Raw genomic sequence first — 18,943 nt, 5'->3', positions numbered from 1 at the left:
TTTAATTGAAATGTGCATTGCTAACAGCGGAGCTATCTCAGCCGAGAGGCTGTTTGTTATAAATATTTATAAATTTTACAATTTTAACTGAAACGAGAGGTCTTGTTTTGGTCGAAGGAATAACATTGGACAATTTTAAATTACATCATTTCCCTTGTTGACTGGCTTGTTGGATTTACCAAAGCTACCATCAAAATTTATAAATATTTATAAAAATGAAGGGAATGGGTTTGTTTTTCTTGGGTTATATAATTTTGTTATGAGGCTTGCAGCCCCTAATGGTATTAAACAATCATGTCTTTATGATCAGCAAATGTTTTATGTTTTCATCCATGCAAATGGTAATTGATGTTTAGCATTTTACACCAACAGAGTCCACTATTTTTTTTTTTCTTTTTATCCTTTAGATGAATTTGTACTTACTTACTTACTAAATGCAACTGCATCTCTGAGGCACACATCGTCATGGCAACAAGGAATCGAAGAAACAGTGAAAATTCTGATTGCAGCTTAGAGACATCTATAGACTCGGATGAGTTTTTATTCCGAGAGTGCTCACATTCCATTCTCTTGTTGATGGGCCTGAATAACTTAAGGACAGAGTATGCGTTTTGTGATGTCACTCTCTGTGTGGATGGCCAGGAGTTCCTGTGTCACAGAGTAGTCTTGGCTTCCTTCAGTCCTTACTTCAAGGCAATGTTTTCTGGAGAGTTGGCTGAGAGTAAACAAGAAAAAGTTTCAATCAATGGCGTGGAGGCATCCATGATTGAGATGCTTATCAAGTATGCGTATACATCTGAGATTTGGATCACAAAAACAAACGTGCAGTCATTGTTGTCAGCTGCGAATCTCTTAGAGATACTTCCCGTTAGAGATGCTTGCTGTCGTTTCATGGAGAAACACATGGACGCCTCTAACAGTATCGGCATCCATTGCTTTGCCGAGGCTCACTCTTGTACCGAACTTCAAGAGAAATCCAAGGTTCACGTGCTGGAAAATTTCACTGATGTGATAAAGCATGAGGAATTTGTAAAACTTTCGCACAGCAAACTCGTAGAGTTCATTAGCAACGATGAGTTGAATATCAAACAGGAGGAATGTGTGTTCGATGCCATCATGGCCTGGTTCAATGCAAATCCTGAGAATCGTAGACAGTATTTTGAAGAAGTTTTCACTCATATTCGTCTTCCATTAGTAAGTGCCTACTTTCTGCATGATTTTGTGGAGGTGCAGTCTGCTGTCAGACAGTCTGAAGTCTGCAGAAAGCTTGTGGATGAGGCGAAAAATTACCAGTTACTTCAAGACAGACGAGGTCAGCTTTACAGTCCTAGGACAAGACCCCGAAGGTCAACAGGTAACTTTTCTGTCCTATGTACCATACATACAATATCCCTTGACTAAATGTGCATACTGTAGAATACTTTATTTTCGCTTGAAATTTATTTTCGCTATTTTGGGAATGCTTAGTCAAAATAGAATCCAGCGAATATACTTTTTTTCCTATGTCTCGCATTCAACTCATCAACAATCAGTGAAAATAAATTCCATACAAAAAACCCAAAAGCTTTTTCAGCAAAAATTAATTCCAGCTAAAATAAAGTATTTTACAGTAATATATAATACAATGTATCATATATGTACAGAGTGAATTGTGCCCTTAGAAAGTACCAGGATGTGTGATCTATCAGGGTCATGAATTAGTACCAGGATTAGTGACCTATCAGGGTCATGAATAAGTACCAGGATGTGTGACCTATCAGGGTCATGAATAGGTACCAGGATGTGTGACCTATCAGGGTCATGAATAGGTACCAGGATGTGCAACCTTTTGAAGTCTTGTGATGATTAATCAATGAGAAAACAGAAGTAATTCAGATAATCAGTCTGAATAATCTTTTGAGCTGCCTGATCATGCAAGTACTACAGATACTGCTAAACACCTTGTATATTACTCCTGCAATCAGCAATCTGATTTCATATGCAAATTTTGTTTATGCTGAATTCTTGTTATTTATGTGTACAAAACAATAAATTGTAAAACCAGAAAAATTATTTGAACTACATTTTTCCACTGACTGACATGGTTGCACTCTAGCCCAACTTCTTTTCAAACATACCATACATAAATACATAAATTACAGTGACAAGACCCATATTTAGAAGTTTTGGCTTGAATAGTCATTATTAGTAAAATTACATTGTGAACGAAATAACTAATCTGCTTCTGTTTTAGAATGATGGTACTGAGAGGCTCATCGCTGTTTATTTTTCTTGATAAAAATTTGTCTTCAATGCTTGTTAAGTGCTGTTTCATTTCTAGTGAATATTCACACTATAGTATCTGTTAATTTTTTTGCATTTGAGCATGAAACTAAGGTGTGGGCGTAGATAGGATTTTAACTTTCTTCTGCTTTATAGGTTATAATAAACAACCATCTACATTGTATTGCTATGCATTTATTGAAGGGATCTTTGAGACCTTGGATAGTTCATAGATGCTATGTTTGATAGTGATGTTCCAGTCAAGTAAAGTCTCTGAAAATCTATGGTGTTTTCTACAAGGGGTTATAACAGGATGCATCGCCCTATTATCTGAAATTAGCACCTTGTTTAAATCGTCAGCACCCTGTTATATTTCCTGTGCATACTGGTCCCAGACAAAAATTGTTAACAATACAATACCATGGAGCTATCTCTATGACAATACAGACCATCACGCATTGTGTTCCTCGATGACATGCTAAGTATGACTTCACACATGCCACAGGAAATGATGGGTACTGTATCTGGTTCATTGTTTTAAGGTATAACTGTGAAAATTCCAACATTGTTATTGTAGCAGGTGATGACACCACCAGACAAAAAGTAGTTGCAAAGTTTTTACACAATTACAAATTAACACATTGTCAAGAAAAGTGTATTACCTGTATTTTCACTGTCACTGTGGAGTCAAATATATAAAAGTGGTATCAGTAAAACCATTCGTTAAAACCAAGCAACATCATCAGTGAAAACAAAGGCAACCACTTGCATGAGCACATTAAAAGTCCAAGGCTGAAACAATAATAACAATTATAACTATTGTAAATGAGAAATTTAATTTATAAAAATTATATCAACTGTATTTACAGTGATGACTGTATTACGAGATAATAATAAATATGTAATATGCTTATGTAATTAGACAATAGATTTCTTGATTTTCAGTATTTCAACATCATGCCAAAGATCCACAACCATGTTACAATATCAATAACCACACTCATTGACAGATGCCCTGCCAAATGTCGTGTCAAATCATGTTTAGTTGTCAAATCGTGGAGAACCCTGACCTGGGCTTTATGTATTTCATGAGGGTTTTTTTATTTTTTTTTATTCAGGAACAATAGAAGTGATAGTGGCTGTTGGCGGTGAAGATGACAAAGTAGTGTTGAGGAGTGTTGAAAGTTATGATCCGCAGAAAGACCAGTGGAAAACCTTGGCCTGCTTACCATTTGCAGTCAGTAAACATGGACTTGTTGTCTCTGGTAAACAGCTTATATTTGACAACTTATTATGTGTACATTCATATACTGTAAAATGCTTAATTTTCGCTTGGAAATAATTTTTACTATTTTCGCAAAAGGAATGATTCAGTGAAAATCGCCATTTTGTTTATTATTATCAAATTACACAATTGCTTAAGCACAATGCAATTTGCTAGATGTCTGTACATGCATGTTTTTTGGTGGGGGGTGCAACTTTTGAATGGCTTTTAATATAAGTTACTTTTTTATGAATTATTTCACAATTACATTAATTATAAAGAAAAAATATACATCCATTAATTTTATGGATTACTGGTACTTTTTGTATATTGTTTCAAAATGAACAAAAATTATAGAAAAGTGCACAAAAATGTGGGAAAATGGTACTGGCCTGTCAGGTAGATTACCATAACATCATAGCCTAAGTTATTAAAATTATTATTGAAATATTATCCACATTATTATTTTCAAACCACAATAAAAACATAAGCACCTAATGTTTTCACGCCTCACTGTGGATTCTCACTCTATTCAGTAGTGCTTATTCAAAGTTCTTATTTATTTATTTTTTTGCTTATAGGAAATAATTTCATGTACATGTCTGGTGGTGAATTCCCTGATGGTTCTGCCAGTAAGGATGTCTGGAGATATGACCCATCGTTTGACCATTGGTTAGAAATGGCACCAATGAATGTTCCAAGATCAGAACTGGGTAGGTTAACTCTGTTTGTCCCAAATATGCCAGTTCAATGTAACAGTTTAGATTGTACTTTTGATATCATGGCTGACTATCACAAAATTTGCCAATGTCTTAGTATGTTGGTGTTTCTGAACAATATTTCTTGAATTATTATAAAGAATTATATTAATTTGAATATTTCTGGTAGTTTTAGGTGTCAGGTAAAATTTATGTGTGATATACAATTATTTGTATATGTGATGTGTTGACTCAGGGACACACAAAACATCAAAGAAATCAGAGAGCTTCAAGTTTAACTTCTTGTTTATTCCACCATTTTCGGTTACACCAACGGCACGACCTTTTTTCATATCAATACACTTGGATGATCAGTTGACATATAACACCATTACAAAAGTATGTATTCTGACGCATGCAATAAAGTAGTCCCAAAAACGTCACACTAAATTATAGTTGTCCATTCAATTTTTCTCAACATCAACTTCTCCATGCACAGAACTTTGTATTACCTATGTGTAGTGGCAAATTTTCACAGACTATGAAAAGGACACGGTTTGAATTGACTCCACAAATTAGTGATTACTGTAGAATACTTTATTTTTGCTGAAGGATGATCCAGCGAATATACTTTTTTTCCTATATTTAAATTAAACTCATCAAAAATCAGTGAAAATAAATTCCATACAAAACGCTCAAAAAGCCTTTTCAGCGAAAATTAATTCAAGCGAAAATAAAGTATTCCACAGTATGTTACCAAAATAAAATATAAATATAATAAATAAAATATCCAATTCATCACCCTAAGATATTAGATTTTTTAAACTTTTGTAGTACCATATTTGTTTTTATTTGCTCTTCGCCAAAGACTCAGAATAAACGAACATACTAAAGTATGTTTCTTTTTGAAAATCACATTTTACCTTTTACATTATATTTATATTTGCATAAAACTATGTTTTTATTTGTTTTGTTCCAAAAAAGTTAATTTTGGATTATTCACATAAAAGAATATTAACTGAGTGTCGTTTATTGAAATCAACAATTCAGTATTTTCTCCGAATATTTTTTTTGTCTTTTTCAATAATAATCATACATCGATAGTATCGATTTCAAATTTGTTAAATAAATTACTAATTTTTGTCATTGAAGCAAATTACTTTCCATCTAAAAACAATATCCAATATCTGAAACACTCCATATTAGCTATATATGTATAAGAAACATGTGAAAAAATTTCTGACTTTTGACGATCAGAAAGGTCAGAAAATGCTGATTTACATATTTACATAACCAATCTGTTTATGTCATTCATTACGCTTGGTCTGTTTTGATAGCAATTAAAAACAATGGAATCGATAGATTAATGTTCTGAAAAAAGTTAAATGTACAGACAGATGTGTGGGGTATTCCACAAGGTATTGTGTAATGATGGATAACATCATTAATTATGCAAATGGTATGCAAATGTATAAATTAGGTTTCTAATTTTATAATGTGAGATTGTATATCGCTAATTGTACACAATAAAGAGAACTGAATGTATATTTGGAAAAGTAGAAAAAGTAAATTTTGACCAAACGAACATCCTCACTAAACCTGACACTGTCACACATTGCACATATTGACAATTTCAACACCATCGTGTTTTGTTTATTTGCAAGCTACACTAAAAATGTAAATCACTGTTATGTGCTTGAAACTTGTACATATCTAGATTCATGTACTTGACATACAGTTGACCTAATGGGAAAGGCATAGGATTGGTATTCTGAGCGTAATTTGATGAGAGCTTTTTAGCTCCGCTGTCGACTTTGTCGAGCGGTGCTTATCATATGAGTGATTGTCCGTCTCCGTCGTCGTCGTCTGTGTCAATGTTTTACTTTTTCGACTTCTTCTTGAAAACTACAAGCCTGAATGCTTTCATACTTGGTGTATATGTACCTTTGGTAGACCTCTCTCAGATTTGTTCATTTCATGATGATATCTTCAATTCTCTAATTTTGGTGAATATTTTTGGTAAAAAGTGATATTTTCCAATTGCTTTGATAATACATATATAGGTACTACATGTGGACCTCTCTCAGATTTGTTCATTTTCTAATGATATCTTCTGCTCTTTAATTGCCATGTGCATTGCTAACAGCGGAGCTATCTCAGCTGACAGGCTGCTTGTTTAACTGACGGTACATAAGATTGTAAAATGAATCACAGTCGCTTTGCACGTACACATATAAATCGTTTGTTGTTTTTGTATCATTATTTGGTGGCAAGCTGAGCTCTCTGGAAATCACCACCTTGAAACATCTTCAGATACCGCCAAGGTGACATTGTCATATGGTTTATTCAAAACCAGATACACAAGTTTGAAGGGTTTGACTTCAGGATGTACTGGACACCCATTCATATTAAGCCATAGTCACTTTCTCTTGTATACATGTATATTTCGGTATATACCCTTGGTTCAATCTATAGTGCTGACCTTGATACTTAGCGTGCGTACCAGGATCAAATGCATGGCTTCCCTTTCTAATTAATACATCTGCAGGGCTAATTAAGGTAGAGATGCACTTTATTTGTGAATTTCAATCAAAAATAATTTTTTTCGTTTTTTATATAGATTTTTATCTAAAGAACATTCTGTGAAAATTTGACCAATGAATTCTTATTGGAACACCGTTAAAATTGCTGTTTATTTTCTGGTTAAAAATAAAAAAACACTCACACGTGGCAATGTTTATGTCCAATTGCCTAATTTGCATGAGTAACCAAATAACAAGACCTTGATTGACAATATGCAAATCGAGATTGTACGGGTCATAGTTCATTCAATTCACGCACATGTGCAATTATTCTCAAATCAGTTCTCGCTCGCTAGCAAACCAAACATTATATTTCCTCAGCGTTTTTTCTTAATTTTTATCATTACATTATGCGTGGTGTGAAAAGAAAGAGAGGTAGAAAGAAGATTCAGATGATTTCTATGTCGGAAGATGCAAAAGCTACACTGAAGGCATCAGCCCACCGAACGAAAAACAAATCGATGTGAGCGTCCAAACATGACTTTCCCTGAAGGCATGAATCCGAGTTTCTGATTGACTGAGAGATTTTATTTTTAAATAATTGTTCTCAAAAAATAAACTGAGCATGTGAAGAATAATTTAACATTGTTTACAGTGATAACTGCTCATAGTCGAAACGAAGCTTACCCATTCACGCTAGTTACAATAAACATCATACTCTTGAATAGGCGTCAATTACTACGGTAAAACTTAGACTCTATTTTAGGCATTAGGAATGATTGAAATGACGCCAAAATACACCAGAAAAAAAATAAAATGGGACTTTTAAGGTGACCTTAAAAGTCCCATTTTATTTTTTTTCTAAATCCCATCCCGAATTTACAGCAGAATCTGGTCCCTCAAATAAGGGACACGTGAGCTTTGATTCTAACCGGATATATTGCACTGGGTCGGGGAGATACAAACTTTTGTGTATCTTTTGTCCAATGGGTACCTGTACTTCGATCATTCGCAAGTTTTGCTCGGTGGTGCGAGACAGTTTTGTTTGCAACCGGACGAACTCCGTTTAATTCAATAAAGCAAACAACTGACAATGCTAAAATAAATTGCAAAGGTACGCTAAAATTAATTGAAAACAACCAAATAATTTCAATGAAAAATAAATCACAGAGAGAGGTAACTTGATACATTACGGTAACAACTCTTTTGACGCGCTGACTGCTTCTCCGCGTCTGATGTTTTGCTTTCCTTGTCATAATACTTACTGATTGATGATTTTGTTTTGATTTTTGAGTTTTTTAGCCTACAACACGGCCACGACCTTTGCTTTTTCCGTGAAAAATGAGGAAGTTTACGTAAATTTGACGGACATTCCATTTTTTTAAACTACCGAAGCACACTGTTTAGCACTCCTATTTTTTTCATTTGCCGATTTCTATTCAGAAAAATTCGACCGCTCGAAAATGCACCTTAATTTTGCACTCTTAAAACATGTCAGATTTCCAACACTAATTATTTAAAACCGGTCGAAATTTTAAAACTTTTACGTTAGGAGCTGGAGCTCTCTTCTTGCAGGCGACCGTCGCCGGTAGTACAACAGCATGTTTTGTACGTACATCCGTGCGCTGATTGTCTGCGACTGTCTTAGAAAATCCCTGAATAAGGCGATGCCAAAATCGGAAAAATAAAAAAATGCCTCCTTAAAAAACGAACATAATTCAAATATTTCTTTTAACAAATATGTTGCAGTGGGAAAAATGGGATTGGAAACAATGAACAAAACTTTTGTGCCTCGCGTTTCGATTCTAGGATTACGCGATTATTCATTATTGTGCGTTCGCTTCCTGGAGTTGGTTCTCAATACTACATAAAAATCATCAAGGATAAATAATTTAATATCCCACTTTGTACTCTTCACGGTAAACCATAGGCTCTGAAATACTCGTAGATTTTTTATTGAAAATACATCGAAGAGAAGCCATGATGTTTAGATCGTGATAAAAGGTCACCTTCCTAGGACCGCCCCCTGTTTAATAATTCATGAGATGACGTCATATTTACTGGGCATTGCCACGTGTTTTTACCGACCCCATCAAAACACTGGTATGAATGACGTGTTTCTGATTTATATATTCAAGAGCAGTTGTTCTGGTCCAACGATTTTACATAAAATGTCGATGTCTATACGTTAACTTTCAATTTCAATAGTCCAGAAAGTATGACAAAGTATGACAAAGCAGTAAATCCCGGTTTAACGCGCAAATATGCAAATTAGCCTTTTTCTCGTCTTCTATTTTTGGTGAATTCTTGGGTTTTAAATTGAAATAGCTGATAGACGCTTTGGCTATTTGCCTCGAAATTTTCACACATTATTGACAAGGTGTTCCCCCTTCAAAATGCGTTCGGACAGTTTATTACGGCGAGTGGAACAAAAATAACAAGTCCGCAATTAACATGGATATATAAATTATGCAAAAATAGAAAAGAGTGAACTTTGAGATCATGCTGTGCGACTTTGAAAGTCGTTAGAGAGATGAGTGGACGCATTTGAATTAGTAGTATACCAAGGTATCCAGTGATGTAATTTTACCCACAAATGGACTTGAAGTTTTTAAGCTAATTTTTTTAAACCACTTTTGTCCAAAAAAGCATATTTTTGACCCAAAATCAAAAACGCATTCTGGATATTTAAAATAAAGACAAGTTTTACAAAGTTTGTATAATAAGCTTTCAGAAAATATATAACATGTTGGATATATAATACCATCTTCATTGTCTAATTACTCAATTAAAAAGCAAGCCAAATAAACTGCATCTCTACCTTAACACCGCCATACTTTAATGAGGTGGCAAATACATGTCGTCTTAGATCTTGTTAACGCATTGCCAGACACACAAATTTTAACTGTATTCGATAATCAACAGCCTATGGCTCTCATGCCAGTCTGAGTGTTAACAGTAGCACTCATCGTGCCAGGTCATTTACACTAGATTGTAACCATATCTCAAAAGAAGCTGTTGGTTACATCATTTGTGTTATGTTTAGAATGTGCGATTATTCAGGCATGGCTTTTTCATGGATGTCAGCGGCTACATAGCATGTTTTATTAAAAACCTAGATCCTGATCTCTAGACCTTTCCTGCAATGCTCAATAAATCAATCTTTGATGATCACCAGAAGATTATTCGTGACTTGAACGTTGTAGCACTGACGAGGAGGTGGACCAATTTGGGTTGGGGCTGATATTAAGTGAAAAGTGAAATTGAGAGTTTGTCGTCGTTTGAAGAAACTGTTATTGTGATATTGATTTTTGAAATATGTACAAGAATCATGGTTTTACTTCTAGGGGGGAGAATGTATTTATTTATTTTGTTTGTTTCCTGTTAATCAATTCCCCACATTGCAAGTATCAGTATGTTTACTTTAAACCAACATCCTGAATGTATCAAAATTCTTGAGATTACTACCGTGGAAAAAAAGTACGTATATGTAATAAAGGGATGCGGTTTGTACATATGGAACGTATTTCTGATGTGTGGTTTAAGTGGAGTGTGTTGCTTCCATTCTAGGAATGTTTTGCTTCAATTCTACAGAAAGAAATATAGTATTAAACTAATAATTTTGAAAGGAACTTTTGAAGGGTGGCGGTTGTGGTGCTGCTGTGCAGTACTGTGATCAATGTGGGTCTCATGGCTACATGTACAATGTAAAATACCTTGTTTGTTTGCAAAAAATAAAATACTTGCTGAGCAAAATGACTTTTGTTTTTTAAAGGGGTTTTGGTTAAATTTGTTGACTCACTAGTAAAAGTCTTTGTTTGTAGGTACCGGTAGTATTAATTCAGACATTGACTGTATCTCTTGAAATGTTTACAGTATACATTTGTGAACACATTGCAATCTGCCAATAATGAAGTAATTCTTAATTGTTCGTTAATTGTTTTTCTTAGGTTTAGCTATTGTGGATGGTTCCATATTTGCAGTGGGTGGCTGGGAAGGGTCCGCTAGACTAGAATCGGTGGAAAAATACGACACATGGACTAATATATGGATGTTTGTGTCACCTATGAAAATAGCAGTTACTAGCCCAGCGGTGGTGGCTCATGAAGGGCTACTCTACGTAACAGGTATGTGAGAATCTTGCTTTACCTTCGGTATTTGTCTAGGTTGGTTCAGTCTTATCAAAATTGGATCAGAGCAACTCCCATAGAAACGGAATTACATGACCAATCACAGAGCTTCTTACACGTTTCATTCCTGTAGTTCTATTGCAATGCAAAGTACGGCTTTATTGGCTTTCATTACGCTACTAAAAACAGTCAACAGAGAATAATGTTTTGGATATATAAATTACAGCTAATAGTAGAGATCTCATTTTCAGTAAGGTTAATTCATTTTCATGTCAAGATCCAATCGTGGTGGCCCTTTTCACTTTGCAAGACATCTGTGCTTCTGGTACCAATGCTGTGTCAAATAACTACAGTCTGTTATTGTGTTGTGTGTGAACTCCAGGATGAAAAAAAGTTAAAATAGGAGCACCAGCGCTCTCTTGCAACATCTCAGTCTCAGGAAAAAAAAGTGACACTCAAATGTCCCCACTAGAGGGCGATCTACCTAAATCTTTTTCAACCATTTCAGACTTTTACTTGCAAATAATTGTATTTTTTTTTGACATAAGCAAGTCAATGATATCCGGTGACATGTAGTTCTCTTCTTTTTTTTTCGTAGAAATAAATAAATTTACCAATTGGCAAGGTTATGTCATAATTCAAGTGTTGGTGACTAGTAATTTTCACTGCTTTTCTCTCTTTCTGCTGTAGGTGGTGCGGTGTTAGAGGACGGTGATGGTATCGATCTAGTTCAGTGTTACAATCCTAAAACAGATCGTTGGAAAGAATTATCAGCAATGCTCATACCTAGATCGGGATCAGCGGCATGCGTACTTAATGATCATATTTACATAATTGGTAAGCAGTCTTTATGACCATTACATCTATAATGGAACTCAATTTCTGTGTACTATATGTGCTTTATTATATGTTGTTTTATTGTCAAAATATGGCCATTGTGTGATGCCATATTCTTGTTTCTTATTATTGGTCTGTCAGAGTTGTACAGTGCACCTATGTGAGGTTATGAGTAGTACCGGGTAATCTCTGATTCAGTCCAGTTACTCAGTCCAAAGCAATTTCTGTAGAGGGTAGCTTTCTTTTCAGTGGATTTGACTCCTTGACTCCTGTATTTGACTATTTGAAGTCCATTTGGTCCATAATTCAACATTTTAGCTACATCATAACTTATTTTTGCAAAAAAAAATATTTTAGTGGTCTTACGCTAGTCACGCCTGCCAGCTTTGGGTGTCGTTGTATCACAGATATACATCCCTAATGAATTAGATGTACATACATTTCAGGAGTAACTGTTGAGAAATACAGATTGATACATTTCCATCTTGTAATCACATAAAACAGGAATTACAAATGACTTTATTTGTAAATTGCTGTTGATGCTGGATGACCTCATTTGGTCCCTCGTCGGTCTGATTCTACAAATTCTAGGTACACTGACATCAAACAAAGAATTAGTTATGCAGTCTATTATTATCAACAAATATGTGAACTTGAAGCTCAGAAAAATACTTTGTTCATCAGTGCATCTTGTTCACTAATGACATCATTTTTAGTAACAACATCAACTGTGTAACATTTTAAAATGACATCATCAAAAATTGCCAATTCTGTTTTCTTTTCAAATAAATATTTTCGATATATAGGAGGCTGGCATGCTTCAACCGAGAATACCAACAAAGTAGAAAGGTACGACCCTAAAAAGAATGAGTGGGAGATAAAAGCACCGATGCATGAGAGACGATACAGACCTGGTGTCGCCGTAATTGATGGTAAAATATATGTGCTAGGAGGCGAAGAAGGATGGGACAGGTAATTTATAATGATTAATGATGAAATCTTTATTAATAAGTCTCTGAAAAAAAGTCTGTGACACTGCCTAATACGACCTAAATACATTCAATTTATTTACAGTGAAAGCTGTCAAAACTGTTGATTTGAAACCTGTCTAAAACAGTTCAAGGTGTCTATATAGACTTGCTTGTGTGGAAGATCCTGATAAACTGAACACCAATCATGTAAATTGATAGGAGTCCTGACTTGTTTTGACTTATTATAATAAATAATTATTATTTCAGACATCACGACACCATAGAATGTTACGATGAAAGCAAAGACTGTTGGGAAATAGTCGGCGAGATGCCAAGCAGTCGGAGCTGGCTGAGTTGTGTAGCTATGCAAACCAGGAAAGATCTACCAAACAAAGACGCAAAGGTGACTTCATGTATTGTCTAACACCTGACAACATCACAGAATGTCAAGCAACACAAGCCACTAGATTTCCAAAAGGTTTTGTCTGTCACCATTCAACCTATCCCAAGAGTACCCAAGATTTTAGTAATACATGTCTGAATTGAACTCTCTGTAAAACCTTACACCTATTTAAACCAGACACAACTATAGACTTGGTTGTATAAAATACCTGTATGCGCCTAAAAACTAAAGCTAAAGAGGTACTGTAACGCTACATGTCCCACCCAACATGTAGGAATGTTTGCATGGCAACCAATGCTGTTAGAATGCAAGTGAGCAATTTACAGGCTGGCTAAATATGTACACCACATACAGCATTGTGTCTGATGATAACAGTGTACCTTTTAGACAGGTTTTAATGTATTAACATATGATGCATTTATACATACAAGCTGAAAAAGATGTTCAAATTCACATAGTATTTACTGGTATTAACAGGAGTATTTAGATCACAGACTTACTGTACCTGCCATTTTGTTTCAAACACAGCAACCTTGCCAGCTAATGTGCTGACTGGTTTGCCTTGCACATTTCGAGACCCGTACATTACTAGAACAGATTAAGTCAAACCAACTTCAACAGGAGATGTCAAACTAATGGTAAAGGACTTAATAGATAATCATGGGTGTGATTACCTTTTAATTTATTTCATTTTGTATAAATTGCTATATGATGAATGGCAAAGTTACCCAAACAAAATGTATGTAGTGATACCAGTACAGTCTGAAATACAGTCGCTAATTTGAGTCTAGTACATGACTCAATGCTGGTAAATGCATACATGCAGGCAAATGACACACCCTTATAAAATGGTTTGACCGAGCCAGTTAGCAACATAGCAGACAATCTTGCTGTTTTGATATGGCAGTCACAGTACCACATTAAGTTCTATACTTAAATTTGTATTATCGGATATATTTTGTTTGTAGTTTTTGACGTATGAAGTATCATACATCTGGCAGCTATAGCAATAGAATTAATTTGTCTGACAACGTTCGATGCCTGTTAGGAACATGTTTGAATGTCTTCCGTATTTGAAAAATATGATTCATATTTCTATCACATTTGAACCCTTTCGTTTGTTTACATCAGATGCAGCATGTTTTGCTGGTATTTTGAGGTTTTTTATATTCCACTAAATTATGATTACATGCAGAAACAAATTTTGGGTTATTATGATAATACCACTCGGGCAATGTACAGGGTCATATTGACTTCCGCTATGCCTTGGTTGATATGTTGGCCAAACTGCCGAAGTGCATGTTTTGCGGTATTCTCGTAATAGCTTCATAATACATGTATGTGTCACACACCAAATAAATCATTGCGATGTAAGATATCGGGGCAGAAGTTGTTTGCAAAACAGCCGAACATTACATTGAGTTTTCAAAATATCAGAGTGTCTTCAAATCTACAAGACACATCAAATTTTCTGACTGACATTTCTAATGCGGCTAATCAAAATTTTATAAGAAGCATTTCCGTAGGAGCACCCACCCCCACCTCTCGTCTTTTCTTCAACATGTGCCTTTCTTTTAACTCGATATAGAAACTGAAAACATCTGTTGCCATTGTTTCAAAGCACACTTGGAACATTGTTCTTCCTATGTTGGTTTTGTATAAATATTACAGCAGTGATTTTATGTCACAATTATGATAATAAATCAAAATACACAAAGTGGAAAACATAAAACTATGGACAAGGATTATCTTGCAGCTGAGTCCCTTTTAACAGTAATAATTTTCAGTAATATACCTCAATATTTGCTGTGCTAAATAGACCAATTTCTGTTCATGGCAAGATCATGCGTTATGTATAAAATAGAACATAAAAACGGAATGAATAAAGGTCAGACGTTGGGGTTGAAGCCAGCCAATATGTGAAAAATGCAGAAAATTAACTTTTGTGTGATTTATAATGTATCTGTCACATAGAGTGTACGTTTATGTCAAGACTTACAAGTCAAACGAGCAAATATATTCAGGTATATAACACGCATAGTACCATATTTACTATATTAGTAGCACATCCACTTATGTAAATGACAGATGCGGCCATTATCATAATAAGTCACAAGCACTGAACTGTTAGGCATTATTTTCAACACTCTGTGACAATAACCTCATAGTTTCTATGCTCATAAACAAATATATTGAACTGACTCTTTCTAAGCCACAATTGAAAAAAAAAAGTACAGAAGCAAGTACTTCCTTCATTATTAGTATTACAGAGTACACAAACAGACGACTCATTCAGATGTGATATTATAATCACATATTTTAAATATTACTTTATTCTTAGTCTAGGTAATATGAACTGCTTTAGGTCTTGAATTTAATATATCCTTAAGACCAAAAATGTACGTCTTTGGACAATATTAAACATTTTTTCATCAAATCCTTTTGAAGCACTTTGCCAATAATGAAAATTGGTGTTGAATACTACAGGTCACACACAATGTTTTACACAGTCAACGATCATGTATATGATCAATTTTATATGACCAAAACTTTTTTTTGAAACAATATCTACTGCTAAAATTTGAGCAATAATCTATCTATTGGATATCACGTTTTTAAATTTGTCAGTATAAAGTATATCTAGATATATAATATATTTTTTCCATACTCAAGTTCTTAAACCTTTGAATGACGTATTTTTTTCTCACAATATTTTAGTGTAATATTTTGTCTCTGTAAGTTCTTTGTAAAATTTGGACCAAATTGACTTGATGGCTAGTATTATGGAAAACATTATGTGAGTTTATTCTGTGGAAAATTACAAAAAATGACCGGAATTCAAAGAATTCTGGTAAATGTTCCACAAAGCTGGATTGTCAATTATTGTATTTTTTTAACTTGTTCATTAATTATGAAGCATATGGACAGAATTTACCATTACTTAATCTTTTGAATGGCAGTAAAAATGTTTCCTCATTTTCATTTTGGACCATACAGACGTTTTGTCAATGTTTAGCAACGTTTTGAATGAAAAGATGCAGATTACTGTAAAAGGATTAATTAATCATTGAGTTTTAATTTTGCTTATTTCGCTGACTGGGAAATGTGCTAAATTAAAAACCAGTGAATATGTAAAATTTAGCATAGAACACATTATCTAAATGGTAAAACCGTGAATTTAAAACCCACTGAATATGCCTGAAATGCTAAATCAGCGAAATTTAAACCCAGTGAAAATTTGTCATTTTACAGTATTACAAAATCATTTTATAGATTGTTGACAACAAAAGTTGACAATGTCACTCAAAAGGGTTGAAGTTTAATGTAGAAATAAGTATATTTCTCCAAAACTTGAACTTGAAAACTACACACTTTTGTGTAATGCATTATAAACATTATTTTCTTGTTACTTTATTAATCTGGCTGTGACTGACAGCAAATGTACAGTAATTTCATTTATTTTGAAGTGTCTTGTAACAAGTCGTGCACCAATATTAACAATTTTTTTTCTATACAGATTGTGGCAGACATGTTTGTATTCGGATATATTTTTTTTTGTACAGGTAATTGCAGTCTTGCATCCAACTTAGGTTTGGTTTTGTGTGATGTTATAGATTTTGAATATTATGTTTATGCATTGTGCTGCCTGAGGAAAAGACAGCACAGATATCTCCCAAAAGTATTAGGATATTTTCTTTTTATCTCGCAAACCAATGTAGCTGTGAAAGAGTCAAAAGTACTTCTATAACATTTTTCCTGCCAGAATGTTCTTGCAACATTTTACATATTTTTATTTATTTTTCTATCTTTTTTTTCTGGTAATTTTGGACAAAATCACTATAATTTCTCATTCCTTACAACAAAACCATTGTGCAGCTTTATTTTGTGAAAAGTGGATTTTGGTGATCTCAAAGGATTTAGTGAAGGTAGTGGAAAAACATTAGGAAATTTGTAGATAATCCATTCCAATTTCTCTAAAAATAATTAGAGGTACTTTCAATTTTATCACAATTACTTGGTTTTTTTTTAGTATATTGAGGAATACTAAATATTTGTTTCTATGGAAACAATTCTTGCTGCACATTTCTTTTTTTATCAGGATTAAAAGCTAATTTCTACAATCTGGATTTAGAAAATTTTGTTTGTGTGAATTTTGTTGCTACCCTGGTTTGATGCATTTTAAAATTCTTACTGAAGAAATGACAAGGAACTATATAGAAGTTGTCTATTTCACCGAAATGTTATAATTTGTTGGTTTCTCGCTATGTTAAGGACACTTACTGTATTACCATTTCAAAGTTTGAATTATATCAGTTCTGTGAATTGGAAAGTTTGAACTTGAAGCTTGCTCAGTGGGAGTTTTTTTTTGTCTCAAGCATTGTACAAGTCACACAAGACCTGGCACTAACCATTTCATAACATGAAATTTTGGTTGAAAATGTATTCAATCATTGTGCATGATTCAGTGAACAATGTAATGGAAAGTATTATTAATTAGCTAAATTTTGTATTCAACAGTATAGAATCATGTAGATATTTCTTCTTTGCCGTATACATTATTGTGGATAAGTCCTTGCATATGCACTGCTCTGAGAATAACGAATAAAGTGTTTTTTTGAATATTCATGACGTGTTCTTGCAGTATGTACTAAATGCTCTAATCTCTGTAAACAGTATAAATCTAAACCAACATTCAGGTAAACGCGACAAAGCGTATGACATGAAGTGTGTTCCAATGAAACGAGTTCGAGGAAATCAATTACACTGTAACCTTAAAATAATGAACACCTTTATAATGAATTTCCTGATATAATGAACACGTAGCATGTCTCCTGTTCACAACAAACCCAATGTATTATGTGCTTCATTATAGTTAACATTTCACTATAACAAACTAATTGTATGTCCCCTAAAGAGTTCGTTATAACGAGGCTACAGTGCAACTCCAGTGGTACCACACTCATCGGTGTAGCCAATTTGCATAATGCCATTGTTTATTATAATTAGCCTCATTTGGAAACAAGCTTTGAGATTAGCATGGTGTATGCCAGTACGGTGGTCAGATTCTAATCGAAACTATCATGTAGGCTAACACAAAATACTTTCTGCTGAATTCATGTACATCTGTTATTTGAATTTTGATGTATTCATGCATTGTACAAAACTATTTTCTATTCAGAGATTTGTGATCTTATAAGTGGGAATACCAGGTACACCAAGCTTGTTCATTTTGTTCAACTGCACTTGTTCAGCCACGGTTATAACACAAGTATCGCAAAACACCTGTTAACAAGCGTACATTAGTACTGGCAAACTTGTACGTTCAACAGTGTGGCGTTTGGAAATTGTACAAATGACTAATAAATGTAAATCTCCAAAAATCTCCCCAAAATTCAGATGTTGCGGCAATAATTAACCATGTAACTGTGACCCAATCAGTCACTCTGACATAACACAAACTTTGGGTTAATGATACGCGCGTTAATCTTTATTACAACATTCTACATGGCTCAACTCTTTGTTCTTACAGGGCATTCTGAGAACTATTGCATCCATCTGCATTCATGTTTACTCTTGTTCAGGGCAATATCCAGATATTGCCCGCCCATGGGGACAATATCTGGATATTGCCCTCCCACAAGTACAAATACACAAAACTCGTTATGCAAGAAAAATCTAGTTTACTTTTAATACATGCTTGACATTTACAGTCAACCTAATTTTGATCAATTTCCATAGAAAAACCATTTTCAGGAATAACCACTTCCACGTGTATAGATTTATCGCGGTTCTTCCAATACTTTTGCCTTTCATTATACTGTCCGACATTTTCCTTGACTGACTTGATTCAGAATC

General features: G+C 34.2%; 1 protein-coding gene across 1 annotated transcript; it reads left to right on the top strand.

The window, feature by feature from the left end:
• Positions 1-411: 411 nt before the first annotated feature.
• On the top strand, positions 412-17,711 carry LOC100367192 (kelch-like protein 24). Its single transcript, XM_002730939.4, has 7 exons — positions 412-1,354; positions 3,381-3,527; positions 4,108-4,239; positions 10,697-10,873; positions 11,567-11,713; positions 12,520-12,685; positions 12,952-17,711. Exons 1-7 carry the CDS (start codon positions 466-468, stop codon positions 13,106-13,108), a joined length of 1,815 nt encoding a protein of 604 aa, XP_002730985.1. The 5' UTR covers positions 412-465; the 3' UTR covers positions 13,109-17,711.
• Positions 17,712-18,943: the final 1,232 nt, after the last annotated feature.

The sequence above is a fragment of the Saccoglossus kowalevskii genome, chromosome 8, assembly GCF_978046115.1.
Source record: "Saccoglossus kowalevskii chromosome 8, keSacKowa6.1, whole genome shotgun sequence".
Classification (NCBI taxonomy): domain Eukaryota; kingdom Metazoa; phylum Hemichordata; class Enteropneusta; family Harrimaniidae; genus Saccoglossus; species Saccoglossus kowalevskii.
This window is presented reverse-complemented; position numbering and strand designations above follow the sequence as displayed.

What these genes read in the sequence shown, in the direction of transcription:
- LOC100367192 (XM_002730939.4), top strand. Translation starts at nt 466, where the DNA reads ATGGCAACAAGGAATCGAAGAAACAGTGAAAATTCTGATTGCAGCTTA. An exon ending in ACATGGACTTGTTGTCTCTG is followed by an intron (nt 3,528 to 4,107) that starts GTAAACAGCTTA and finishes TTTTGCTTATAG; the next exon opens with GAAATAATTTCATGTACATG. An exon ending in TGTTCCAAGATCAGAACTGG is followed by an intron (nt 4,240 to 10,696) that starts GTAGGTTAACTC and finishes TGTTTTTCTTAG; the next exon opens with GTTTAGCTATTGTGGATGGT.